Raw genomic sequence first — 13158 nt, forward strand, 5'->3', positions numbered from 1 at the left:
CCCCTCTCCCTCCGCCTTGCTAGCGAGCCCCCGAGGGCTCCAGCGGCACTTCCCAGCCAGTGGGGCTGCTCGCCTCCTCGCCTCTCTCCTCGCCTCTCCTCTCGGCTCCCTTCCCCTCCCCGCCTGCCTCCCCCTCTCTCCCTCCCTCTCCCCTCCCTCCCCCTCCCCCTCCCCGGCTCGTGCGCTGCTTACTTTGTACAGCGAAGCCCCCCTCAGCCCATGTGCTCGGCACGGCTGCCGGTGATGCCCTTCGGTGCGCCTTGATTCCCGGCGAGCAGGCAAGATGTCCAGCACACCACATGACCCGTTCTATTCTTCGCCTTTCGGCCCCTTCTACCGGAGGCACACGCCGTACATGGTGCAGCCGGAGTACCGCGTCTACGAGATGAACAAGCGGCTGCAGGCTCGCACAGAGGTGAGTGCCCGCTTTCTCCCAGCTTGCTGCGTAAACTGGCCCCGCGGAGCTCGCCAGCCCGGCGTCCGAAGCCGGAGCGTCCCAGGCATTCCGCGGCGCGGCGGGGCGCGCCTGCGGGGACGGAGCGGAACGGAACGGCCCTGCTGCGCCTGGGGCGTCAAGGGGGCCCTTGGCTCGGTCCCCTTCGGGGCGATGCGACTCCCAACGCGCACGGAAAGGCAGGCTGCGAAGCCAAAACCTTGAAGTCGATCATAACAACAACAACAACAACAACATGTAGTGCAGCACTTAAAGGCTTTGATTTCGAACGCCACTCTCAAGACTGGTGTATTTTTAAATTTATTTATTTATGCTGACACCCCCCCCCCCGGGGGATCTCCTTTAGGGCATTTTGCAATGGCAATATTCCGAAGGTATTGTTTGTAGGAAAGTGTGTGTGTGTGTTTGTTTGTGTTTTACATGCTTCTTGTTTGAGGGGCCAGGGATGGATTACCTGTAATTCCCTCACACACACGCACCCAGTTTTCAACGCTGAGCATAAAGGCAGGAAAGAGGCTTGGAGTTGGTCAAACTTATTGCCTGGTGTACATGACAGCTGAGGACGGAAACAAAATGCATTATTTTGTTAACAAGAGAAATGAACTGTTCAACATTTTCATCCCGCAATGGATCAAGTGTTTGTCTTGCTTGTAGAACCTGCTAACTGATTTTGTAGCCGTGTGTGTGTGTGTGTGTGTGTGTGTGTGTGTGAGAGAGAGAGAGAGAATAGCTGAAAAGAGTAGAAATATTGCCCCTTGCAATCAAATGATTTCATGAAGCAATACTTCCAGAGAGGGGTCTACATTTCTTCCTCATGCGGAACCCCACATAGTTTTTTGTTCTCTTCCACGTAGTTTCTTTTAATGGGTACTGTTCGAGGAGCACAAATCTTGGGGGATGAAAAGGGCTTCAAAGTTACTGAAGAATTTTGGCATATTTTGCGAGATCTGCTGCTGGTGATGGCATAACTTTTCAAGGAAAGCCGAAGTTCTCCTGAAAGAGACAGACTTCTCCGTTATCAAATGCAGTGATGGGCTGAATGTATAGGATCTCATTAAGAAGAAGTGACCTGCTTTCTGATTGGCGAATTGGCAGACAACGGATTTCTAATAATCCTACCGTTTGGGGGTTTGCTTTTTGTTTTGTTTTAAACTGCCCTTCTGTTTTCAGTTCTGAACCTTTTTCATAACAGCCACAATCTCAAGGAGATTTGAAGCTGCCACTGCCTAGTTCTCAGGTTGTCAGTAGGGTGCTGGAATTAATGTTGCAAAAAAGTGAAAGGCTTTGGATGTTGTTTGTCGGAGTTTCTGGAATTTGTGTGACTCCAAAACTGAAAACATTTCAGTGGCGATTCCAAAATGCCAAATTTTCATGGGTTATTGGATAGTCCTGTTCTAATGAAATATCTGACAAATTTCAAGGGAAGCAAAAGCGGTTTTGAGATAGATTATTGTGATTTCTTTGGGGCGTTCCACACATCCTTAACAGCACTGCAGAGCTCCCTTGTGTTTGTAAACTACACTTCGTGATTTGTAACCCTTCAGCTCTGGTATAGCAATTTTCAATGTGCTTGTTTTTTGGAATAGATCTACTTTCCCCCTCTTCTGTTAGAAGAAGCACCCCCTTGTAAAAACAACAACCAAAAAAAACATAAATGATCCCCTGTAAATTCATTCATACGAATTGATCCAGATTCAGCCTGTGGCCAGTTTAATTTGTTTGCTGTTTACACAGTGCTCTACTGGGTGTGCCACTCTGTACTTGGAGGAGGATGACAGCGTATCCCTCTTGTTTCCTCTGACTTTTATAGACTTCTTAAACTTTGCTGGCTCCTCTTTTATGCTTTCCTATATGTGGGATTTGAGGTTTACCACTACCTCCGTTCCCATACGCATGCCAGCAGAAAGAGAGAGAGAAACCCAACATGTTGTCTTCACTGAAAATATGTATTAAAAATCAGATTGTATATACCCAAGAACTGGGGGACACTCCCCAGTTATGTGGAAGGGGATTCACCCCCAACCTGTAGGAGCAAGTTCATATCTTTAACCGTACGTTAATGCAGGAATAGGATTAAAATATTTTTAGAGAGTCGTTTACATTTTGCAACTGGTGGTGAGTCTTTATGATTTCTTCCTCAGCCAAGAAATCAGGATACCTTCTAAATAAAACATGAGTTCTTCAAGAGTCTGTGTTCCTATATTAGTTATAACTTCAATTTAAGAAAGAGATTTTGAGTGGCGAGAGATATTTGTATTCTAAAAATGAATATTTGCATGTTCGTCTTATATTAGGGAAGTTCATGGGTCAGTTTACTTTTGTGAATTTCTCAGATAACTTGGGTGCCCAATTTAAAAGAGAAATAGCTTCAGCAGTTGGCTGAATCCTTGCTAAAATTAATCTCAAGCCTGGTGATTGTGTGAAGTAATGGTGGCGTGCCTCTGAACATGTCCAGAATGTCTTTCCTATCATTGAACCAACACATAATTGTGGGATTGGAATCAAAGTTTATAGGTATGCTTGTCACTGTATATTTTCGGTTTAACCACAGGCCATCTTAATTAATATGAATAAGATTTGGGTAATGAGAATTGACTGTCCTGCCCTGCACCAACCCAGTACTATGGTGTTCATGCTCTTACTGGCTTCTGGACTGTTGTAATTAAATAATCTGGACATACCACCTTTTCTAATAAGGACAGCAAACTCGGGTGTGCCACAGATTAGCTGCAGTTCCTTCTTCAGCAGCCAGGCTAATCTCTACACGATTTTCAGATGCCAGTTTGACACCTATCATAGACTCATAGAATAGCAGAGTTGGAAGGGGCCTACAAGGCCATCGAGTCCAACCCCCTGCTCAATGCAGGAATCCACCCTAAAGCATCCCTGACAGATGTTTGTCCAGCTGCCTCTTGAAGGCCTCTAGTGTGGGAGAGCCCACAACCTCCCTAGGTAACTGATTCCATTGTCGCACTGCTCTAACAGTCAAGAAGTTTTTCCTGATGTTCAGCTGGAATCTGGCTTCCTTTAACTTGAGCCCGTTATTCTGTGTCTTGCACTCTGGGAGAATTGAGAAGAGATCCTGGCCCTCGTCTGTGTGACAACCTTTTAAGTATTTGAAGAGTGCTATCATGTCTCCCCTCCATCTTCTCTTCTCCAGGCTAAACATGCCCCGTTCTTTCAGTCTTTCTTCATAGGGCTTTGTTTCCAGACCCCTGATCATCCTAGTTGCCCTCCTCTGAATACACTCCAGCATGTCTGCATCCTTCTTGAATTGTGGAGCCTAAGATTTTTTTATGGATATTCCTTAAATGAAAACTGTGAAAAGATCGTAAAACTTTTCATTATTTTGATGTCTAATTTAGGGAAAATAGTGACTAGCAATTCATAAATATTAGCTGCAAGGGCAAGACCTCGGGTAACTTTGTGGTTTAGAGGCTGAGTTAGAATCAGAAAGACTCTTGGTTGTGAATCATGTCTCTGCCATGAACTCGCAAGATGGTCTTCAGCCTGCCATAATTCTCTCAGTCTTTTCAGGAAAAGAACCCATAGTTTGTTGTTGGGTTGTAAACTCTGGTTTGTTCATGGTTGTCAAGCCGTATTTAAACCGTATTACAGGGTTTGCATGTAAAGACATACTATGATTCAATGACAACCCAGGATTCAATGAAGTCTTTCAGACAGGGAAAATGCATTTCCTTACTGTTGTTCTGCTTCCGGCTTCTCTTCCGTATTTGAAACATGCTGAATTACATGGGAAGAGAGCATCGACCTCATGGCATGTTATTTAAAATCTCCCAGCCCATATAGTTTAATGAAACAGCCTCCTCTAGTGGGTGTTGTATAGAGCAACTTCGACTGCACACAGCAGGAAATCCCGACATATTTCAGAAGAATCTGGTTTTCTGAGGTTTATTTTTTAAATGGATTAACTGGGAAAAGGAGCGGGAGATGCGCTGGAAGGCTCACGGCATTGTCAAAATGACCCACAAACTTTCATGAGTGGCCAGTCTCAAGTGTGGTATAAATCACTTGTTTAAAGAAGCTCCGTGACAACCCATACTCAACCCATACTCTAGGTTGTCATGACATGTGAACCAGGTCAAAGACTTCAACACTTCTTTCTCAGCAAGTGTGTTGAGTTTTTATCACTAAGCTTGCAGTGAGCGTGGAGCTTCAGGAACCTTTCCCATTAAGTTTTGTGGACCCATGTCATTCTGAAATAACGGGCTAGCCCTCGAAGTATAAGACCTCTGGCAGCATTGCTGATCTTGCTTTGGGGAAGCAAAGTTTAATTTGTATCACAGCTCTGTCATGGATGATCAATGTGGAGCTCATACCCTGGCCCCATCATCTGGGAAAAGATCTGTTTAAATCGGGGACTGGCTTACAAAATAAATGTGTTTAGGATTGGTGAGCCAAAAGGACTCAGTAAGTAGATATAGTTTACTTCATGTTTTTGTTTGGGGAGGGAGAATGAGGTAGAAATCAAAAAGCAGCTATTTGCTTTGCTGCAAATGTATTTGGATTTTTCATCTGTTCATCCTTGTGCTTCATTTATCTAAATAATTTAGACATTTCTGTACTTAATATAACTTGAAGAATACTCTTTCTTAGCAGCACAAAGTCAGTATAAGCTAAACTGCCCAGCACATTATATTTTTCTTTTTACATACTTTGGTGCTACAGTTATATTTTCTTTAAAAATAGTAACTTAAAAATTTAAAATTGTACAGATATGAAAATAAAAAAAGAAAGAAACAAGAAAGAAAGGTATTTAAAGTGTGTGAGAATCCTTCCTGTTGCCCCATCTCACCTCCCTGGGGTTTTTAACCCTACATTGTTATGCCCTTGGGGCTCAATGGAGTTGCATGTTTCAGATTTCGGGGTTAACTTCCTTCTCAGGATCTCCAGGGAAGGAGTTAAATCTCAGGTTGGTGAGTTGAACGAAGCAGGCAAACTCTCTTCCATAGGGCCCATCCTTACCTTTTCCTCCATACTAAATTAAAAACCCTCCCTTTTGCCAGTGAGTTGTTCCAGTATCCGTATCTTTCTTTTTCTATGGGAAGCGGATAGCAATATAGCTCTATTCAGGCATAATAAATGCATTTTAAAATTGCTTTGGAAAAAGTGCAGAATGCACAACCAGGTAAAAGAGGCTAGAGATCGCTTTTCGTTCTAAAAAACAAATCACCAGTTGTCACCAGGCTCTGCTCCTGGAAACGCTGGGCAGCAGCCTTGAGCTTCCAGGGTCTGAACCTCAGAGGATTTAACAGCCCCAGAGCTTCAGGAATGACTTGGTAGCCAAGATCCTCTTTCCCTTCTCTCTGGGTTTGCAAAACCTTCCCATCCTGCTATTAAGGGCAGGCTGCCCAGGGAGTATGGCCGCAGGACCCTAATGAAGATGGCCAGGAAAATGGTAATCAGATGTGGTGAATTTATAGTGAAAGCTTGAGTCGGACCAATGCATTCACATGGATCTTTCCGTGTGTGGGGGTAGAATTTAGGGAAGCTATACATTTCACCAGATGCCTTTGAGGCCTGGCTACTGCTTCTCCTGGGTAAACTGTGGCTTCGAAGGGGCAAACATAGAGGATAACGGTTGGGCAGGAATTGTGTTCTCAAGGAAAATGCAAAGACCAGGATATCTAGCAGACCGCCTTCCCTCATATACATCCAAATGGCATTTACGATCTTCAGAGCAGGTGTTGCTGGTCATTCCGAAACAAACGGAATGTCGCCATGAAGGACCTCGATGGCAGGCCTTCTCTGTAGCGGCACCCACCATCTGGGAAATCCTCCTAAAAACTTAGCTTTTCACCAAGGCTTTCCCTGGGCTGTAACTTATTTTCGTTTTATATGGCATTTTTAACTTTTAAAGTATTAAATTTATTCTGACTTGTTGTATTTTATGGTTTTAATTGTGAACTGCCCAGAGAGCCTCGACTATTCGGGAGTATAAAAATGTAATAAATAATAAAACAAACCATTGCAAATAAGCTAAAGTAGTTGAAATCTGCTTATCTGTGACACCTACTCAAAGATGATAACTGAAATAGAGAGCTCCATCCGACAAACGTTTATTGCACGCTCGTTCCTGGGCACTCATGGCATTTGTTCAGGTCCCTCACATGATGTTGTCTGCCTCCCACGCCCCTTCCACCCCTTCTGGCCTTCCTTACATGACAAAAAAGCTCTCCACAAAGTCTGATGTTTTTTTCAACTCAGAATTGCTGCTCTCTCCTGCTGTGTGCGGGAGAAGCAGCGCCATCAGAACAGCAGACTCAATGGGCCTCGTGCTCATTCTGTACTTCCTCTTTTGAAAGAGGAAGTAACTGAGGAATGAAAACACGGGCAGAGAAGCAACGGTAGGGAGCGTGTTTCCCCCAGTGTGATGGAGCTCATAATGTTTGTTTTATATGCTCAGCTTTCCCTAAACTGGTTCCTTCTAGGGGAAGGCTGTACAAAGTGACTGAGAATATATATAGCAGACATACCATCCATGCAGCTGCACATCTAGTCCATTCACAAATACACAAAGACATGTGTCAACGTTTCCATGTGTATCTGTTCCATTCGGTATTCTGAATGGCACAGATGCAACATTCTGTAGCAACATTCCACAGCCTGGTGCTCTCCAGATGTTTTGGACAACTCCCATCAGCCCCAGCCAGCATGCCTAGTGATCAGAAAGAATGGGAATTTTAGTCCCAAGCATTTGAGGTCACCAGGTTGGGTGTGGCTGTTTTGAAAAGTGTATGAATTAATTTTCTGCCTCACACAGATATATTATTGATCAACATTAATATAACATACCTGAGACCAGGTAGAAAGAATAGGCTTTCCAGCCAGGAGTCCAATTATTGCTGAGACTAAGAGCTAGAAGATGGAAATGCTGGGGAAGTTGGAGCCTAAACTGTACCAGGCAGAAAATATTGCTCTGTTAATCAGCAAAGGCAAAAGGCCAGTTTCATAGTGTTTATATCCCACCTAGCCAATCCAGAGGATTCATATACTGACTGCCAATTAGAGGATGGTATTGCACAACCTGATTGCTTTCTGTGCCGTGTTTCTAAATCTTGACTACACACAGTCCCAGTTAATTTACTAGATTCCAATCTGAGCCCACGAGCTTCCTGATTCAAGTCCCCGAGTTCCTGACAAGTACTTGAACATCTTTGCCAGGAAATGATCACTGAAAATAATGTTACAATTCTCCCCCACCCCTCTCTCTGCATTCATTTTAATTCCTGAAATTGCTGTTTTAGGAAATCATGTTTCCTTAATAACAGGTTTGTTCACAAAGCAGATTGGGTACTGTAAATAACAAATATTTGGCAGTGAGTACAGTGTCATTAAGTTTATTTATTTGTTTCCAGATATGTATATATGTTTTAAGTGGAATAATTAAATGTTAGAAAAATGCCTTGGGATGATAACTGTTTGGAATATGAATGTTTTAGTTGCCATCAAATATTCTAATTATTGACAATTGTTGGAATAGCAATAAAGTAATATACAAGATTGTACTTCAGAGTATTGTAATGGAAGGCTGTGTCTAAAAAGTGACTTTTAAAACTTATTTCAACTTAGCTCCTTGGTACTAAAAAATAAAGTCAATTGACATTGAACTGGTTGTTTTTTTGTTATTTTTTCTATTTACGTTAATTTCAAAAATCCTTTCTACCCCAAATCTTCACATACTTTCAGTAACTGATGGTGTCCTCTGCCCTATTCTGAAATTATACTATATGAACTAGAAACCCATTTAGTTTAAAGAGTGAGTGTCTTAGAGGAACAAGTAAGCTCACCTTGAATTAGTGATAAATTTCCAACACAATTTCGCCTTTGAACATGAAAAACAAATCAGATTTCTTTTTCTTTCTTTCTTTCTTTCTTTCTTTCTTTCTTTCTTTCTTTCCTTCCTTCCTTCCTTCCTTCCTTCTTTCTTTCCCTCTTTCCTTCCTTCCTTCTGGGTCCAGATATAGAATAAGTAGAGTGGATCTGGAATATATATTTATAAGCTTGTTTGCAATGAATTGACATTGATTTTACTCTGGCTATAGGATAGTCAATCAACCTTCCTCTTTATCCTTTTTGTTGTTATTTTGTTGTTTTGTTGTTGTTTTGTTGTTATTCATGTAGAAATGTAAACATTCTGGAATTTTGAAGGCAGAGAGTTAAAAATGCTTATTACCAAACCTAAACTTACTTTTAAATAATAAAAGTAAATAAACTTATTATTATTATTATTATTATTATTATTATTATTATTAATAATAATAATAATAATAATCCAAGTCAGAAGTTATTGATTATGGCAAGCTTGGAAAGGAGGAAGTATACAACTCAGAGGTTGTTCTAACATTGTATCAGTCTTCAGCATGTGATCAGCTTTCAAAGATCCATTTAGTCAACCAATGTTGTTTTATCAAGAACCCCCAAAGCAGGGCATGAAGGCAACAACCCTTGCCCTGCTGCCCCTCCCAGTTGGTACTTGAAAGTATCACTCCCTGGAGGTGCTGTTCAGCTATTATGCCTAATAACCATGAATGGTCCATGAATTTATCTAAACCCTTCTGGCCCGGTGGCCGTCATCACAGTTTTGTGGCTGTGAATTCCATACATGTATTATACACTTGGTGACTTCCAGACATGTTGGATTACAACTCCTATAATTCCCAACCAGCATGACCAATGGCCAGTGGAGAAGACTCGGTTGGAGAAGGCTCTCTCTCTCCTCAAACCATTCTTAATTTTATAAAGTCCATTAGTAACATTTTTCCTAAACTAAACCCACCCCACCCCCACTCCCAAGCTGTTTAATCTTTCCTCCTAGCTGAGGTGTTAAAGCATTTCAGCACATGTACTTTGTCCGGATTTGAAGTGCTAATAAGTTTCCTCTTGCCCATCAAAGATCTGACTGGTTTTGTTATTGTGTGCACAGTGCCAGGTAGTTTTCTAAAGACTGGACTATTGCACACCCGACACCAGCTGTCTTGATTGTACAATATCTTGTGCAACAGGTTGCATCTTCTTTTTACATTTTTTTTCTTTTTTGACTGATTAAAGTCTGTTTATTAATTTGGAACATGTATCCATAGCTGCAAATGTGCAATTTAGAATTGAAAATCATAGAGATTTATTGCAGCCCTAGATGGCACACAAAGAACAGAATTCAGATTGTTTGAGGAATATTGTTTGAAAGTTTGAATCTTGTTTGCTTGTTTCTCCTTGCTTTGTCTGATTGCTCAGCAGCTTCCTTTCCAACATGATTACCTGTAGTAGACAAAACCTTACTAATTTGGTTCAGGTTGTTCCATTGTTTTGCTCATTCACTTAAGATTCCTGGGGTTGTGGGTAGTTTCTACCAAGTCTATACTTATAGTTTACACATTACCATATTTTATTGTTTTAATCAATGAAGCTTTATTGATCTCATTTGGCCTGCGCCAACGAGAAATATATTTCCCTTTTATCTGAAAATGAGCAATTTGAAATGTTTCTAAATTCTTTCTGGCCACACACACGGAGCTGTTCTTTCTTTTTGTTTTTTAAAAAACAAATCTTAATGGCATTAAGATAGTGGTGTGTAGACTTCTTTGTAGTGGAGGTCTGCTTTTATCATTAGCAAGTTATACCTATTATTGAAGTAATTCCTTTGGAACCTAGTAAATAACCACACCATACCTGTGTTCTAATACTTTGAATCAGTGCACTAGGATTTTTTTTTAAAAAAATTGAACTTCGCCCCCCTTTCTGAATTTACGTTACATGTTAGTGCTTTTTGCACAGATGAAAACACCACAGAGTTGTCTAGTCCAACATGATGCCCTCCAGATATCTTGAACTGCACATTACCCAGGCAGCATGCTGATTGGTGGATATGGGGGTTGTACCTGAGGGCCTTAGGTTGGGGAAGATGGGTTTAGTTGTACGACACATTGTGTGCAGGCCAGTCAGGTTCCAATAACAACATTTCTCAGATTTCTGTTTTGTTTAATGTCTTTCCATACAATTGGGGGGGGGGGGGCTTATGTAAAAAGTGTGTGTATGTGTGTGTTGTGCATAGTCTGTGTGTATTCTTGAAAATAAATGCTCTTGTTGGAATATTGCATTTTCTGAGTGCTCAGCCATCTTATTTTCTGACTAGAAAAGCACAATACTTTCTCTAGGTGATTGTACTCATTACTGCTGCAATTGCCAAGTGGAATGTGGTGACAGTCACCTGTTTGTTTTTTTGTTCATCACATCAACAGAGAGAGGTGGAAGAATGGACTAGAGTACTTCAGACTCCTGGTGGTGATGCTGCTGTTGAACGTTATCCCATATTTTAAAAAAAGAAACCTCCCACAAACAGAAAACTTGCATGTCAGGCAAATGTTTTAGCTGAGCCCTTTGCCTCTGTTCTGCTTGTTCTCCATACCTGGCCCCCATCTGTATGACAACGGGATGGCTCCTCATTAAATATAAACCCGATTTTTCATTGATTCTAATGTAGGTAAAAAGCATCACACTGCAACAGCAACAGCAATTTATGTCCTGATTTATTTATTTTTTGGTAGTGCAGTTATAAATGCGCACATGCACATATGCACATATACAATTATATGAAGCCTTGGAGTAGAGCTGAGGGAAGCTATAAATTTTATAAGTGGAGGTCCACATATTTATATCACAGACATAAATGGGAGCAGGGGGGGGGGGGAGAGAAAGGAACAAGGCAGCAGAGGAGGATGCGAGAGGGGGACTGAACGCGTCTCCTTCCTCTGACTGCCCGTTTCCCCCTCTTTGTTTTAAGAAGCTCTCTCTGCAGAGCTGTGTTTTCCAATGTCTTTGCGTTCAGGGCTCCTTCTGAAGTTGATCTACCATCCTGGTCAGGGGAGCACATGATTTGGGGCTAAGAATTCAACCGTGTCATAAGCAAAGTGCTTGAACTCCCTCCGCAAAGTCGATAGGTGGGAAATCAGCCAATCATGTCCTGCCCTCAAAGCTCCACCTACATGTCAAAATGCAATTTAACTTCCCCACCGACACATAACTATAACACGGTGCAAATTTGGACATGATCTAAAAGTCGTGGTAAATCGCAAATGCGAGTATGTGCATTATCACGTTAAAAACCTAGCGCTACAGCGAATGGACGGCTGCGTCATGTGTCCTGAAATGCAAATATGCACGTTTAGGTCGGGGTAAACAAACTATATAGACAAGCCCCAGGTCCTCTGTTGGGCACCAGAACTTAGCATGAGTTGGGAGATCAAGATTCTCAAGATACTAATTTAACTGCCAGTGACACTATTTAGGAAAAGCCAAACAATCATCCCTCATGTATTTCAAAGCCATATCTAGTTATTATATTTGACCACTGTCAAACAGTTCTGCACACTGAATGGCCATTGTTATGTTATGAACAATTAAATAGGCTTTGGTAATAAGTGTGCACGCAAAAAGTTTTAATTAGGTGGATACTGCTTATTTCTTTCTTATTGATGTTTTTAATTGCTGTGTTTAATTGCATTTGTGTTTTTAATCGGGTTTTAATTTACTTGTTTTTATGTTTTAATTATAATTTTGTATTGTATCTGTATTTTTTATTGTTTACCACCTTGAGTACTATTTTTAGTGGAAGGGTGGGGTATAAATTTAATAAAATTAAAATTCAAAAAGGCCTGAATCGCCTTCCTTAAACAGCACAGTTGCTTCAAAACAGACTGACTTTGTTTTTTGTTGGCAACAATGTTATAGGTACGATTATATGTCCCAATTCCTGGAGTGGTGAAATGTTCTTTGGGTAGTGCACAGGGTTTAGTTTCTTTGGATGACAGATGAGACGATCTTATGGTGTCTTTGTAATGTTTCAGTTATTTACAGATATACAGCATAGTGGAAGTAAATACAATACTATAAGCGAACAGCACAGCTACAAATCCTACATAAGGTCCCCAAAGAGAGCAACTGAACACACAGGTGTTTCTGCCTCTAATCTTCAAACTAAAAATTGGCTCCCAACTATACTTTTTCCACCTCTCATGAGCAAGACAGTGTGATCTTCCCAAACTCTGGTGCATTACATTCTAAGAACTAGTGAAAGATTCCCTGCTATCTAGAAGCATTAACATTCTTTTGTTAAATCCCTGACTTCCATCAGTCAACAGTTTAGGAAATGGCGATAGATCCATTCACAGTAATCAAGACTCACAACAGTATTATGAGATATAAAAAGAAACCAATGCTCTGAGAAAGTGCTTAGTTCCATGTGGCTGTTACTGTGAAGTTGCTGCCTGTTTTTCTGAATTTCTCCCAACAACCCAGAGAATGAATGATTTGTTCAGCTCTGCTGTTTTTTCAGTTTCTGCATGCAATTATTCAATACCCAAAGACTGCTGATAATTAAAAATAAAACAAAATAAAAGTTGACATGTGATTATTGAAGTGTGGCGGTGGCCGCGTTGGGGGGGGGCGTTGGAACGATGAGAGAAAATTAGACAGAAATAAACAATTTCTTCTTGAGGTTTATACCTCCCTCCAAATATTCTGTTCAGGCCTCACTTACTTGGGTGATTACTTTGTTGACAAATTACTCCCGAGGATCAACAATTTCCTTGCTCACCCAATACGGGTACTTCAGCCGCAGTTTGAAGTTCTACCAATCGTGGCTTGCATTTGTAATAAAATATGTCAGATGCTTACAGCAGGCAAAA

At 41.3% G+C, this 13158-nt stretch overlaps 1 protein-coding gene across 4 annotated transcripts in view; it reads left to right on the forward strand.

The window, feature by feature from the left end:
• The first annotated feature begins 216 nt into the window (after nucleotides 1–216).
• The window catches only part of LDB2 (LIM domain binding 2), a 244393-nt gene continuing 231451 nt past the window's right edge, over nucleotides 217–13158 (forward strand). For all 4 annotated transcript variants that reach the window (XM_063135582.1, XM_063135584.1, XM_063135583.1 and 1 more), the window contains exon 1: nucleotides 217–415. In XM_063135582.1, the coding sequence (XP_062991652.1) occupies nucleotides 284–415 (132 nt within the window). In that variant the 5' untranslated portion in view covers nucleotides 217–283. The remainder of the gene's footprint in view (nucleotides 416–13158) is intronic.

The sequence above is a fragment of the Elgaria multicarinata genome, chromosome 10 (assembly GCF_023053635.1).
Source record: "Elgaria multicarinata webbii isolate HBS135686 ecotype San Diego chromosome 10, rElgMul1.1.pri, whole genome shotgun sequence".
NCBI classification, from domain to species: domain Eukaryota; kingdom Metazoa; phylum Chordata; class Lepidosauria; order Squamata; family Anguidae; genus Elgaria; species Elgaria multicarinata.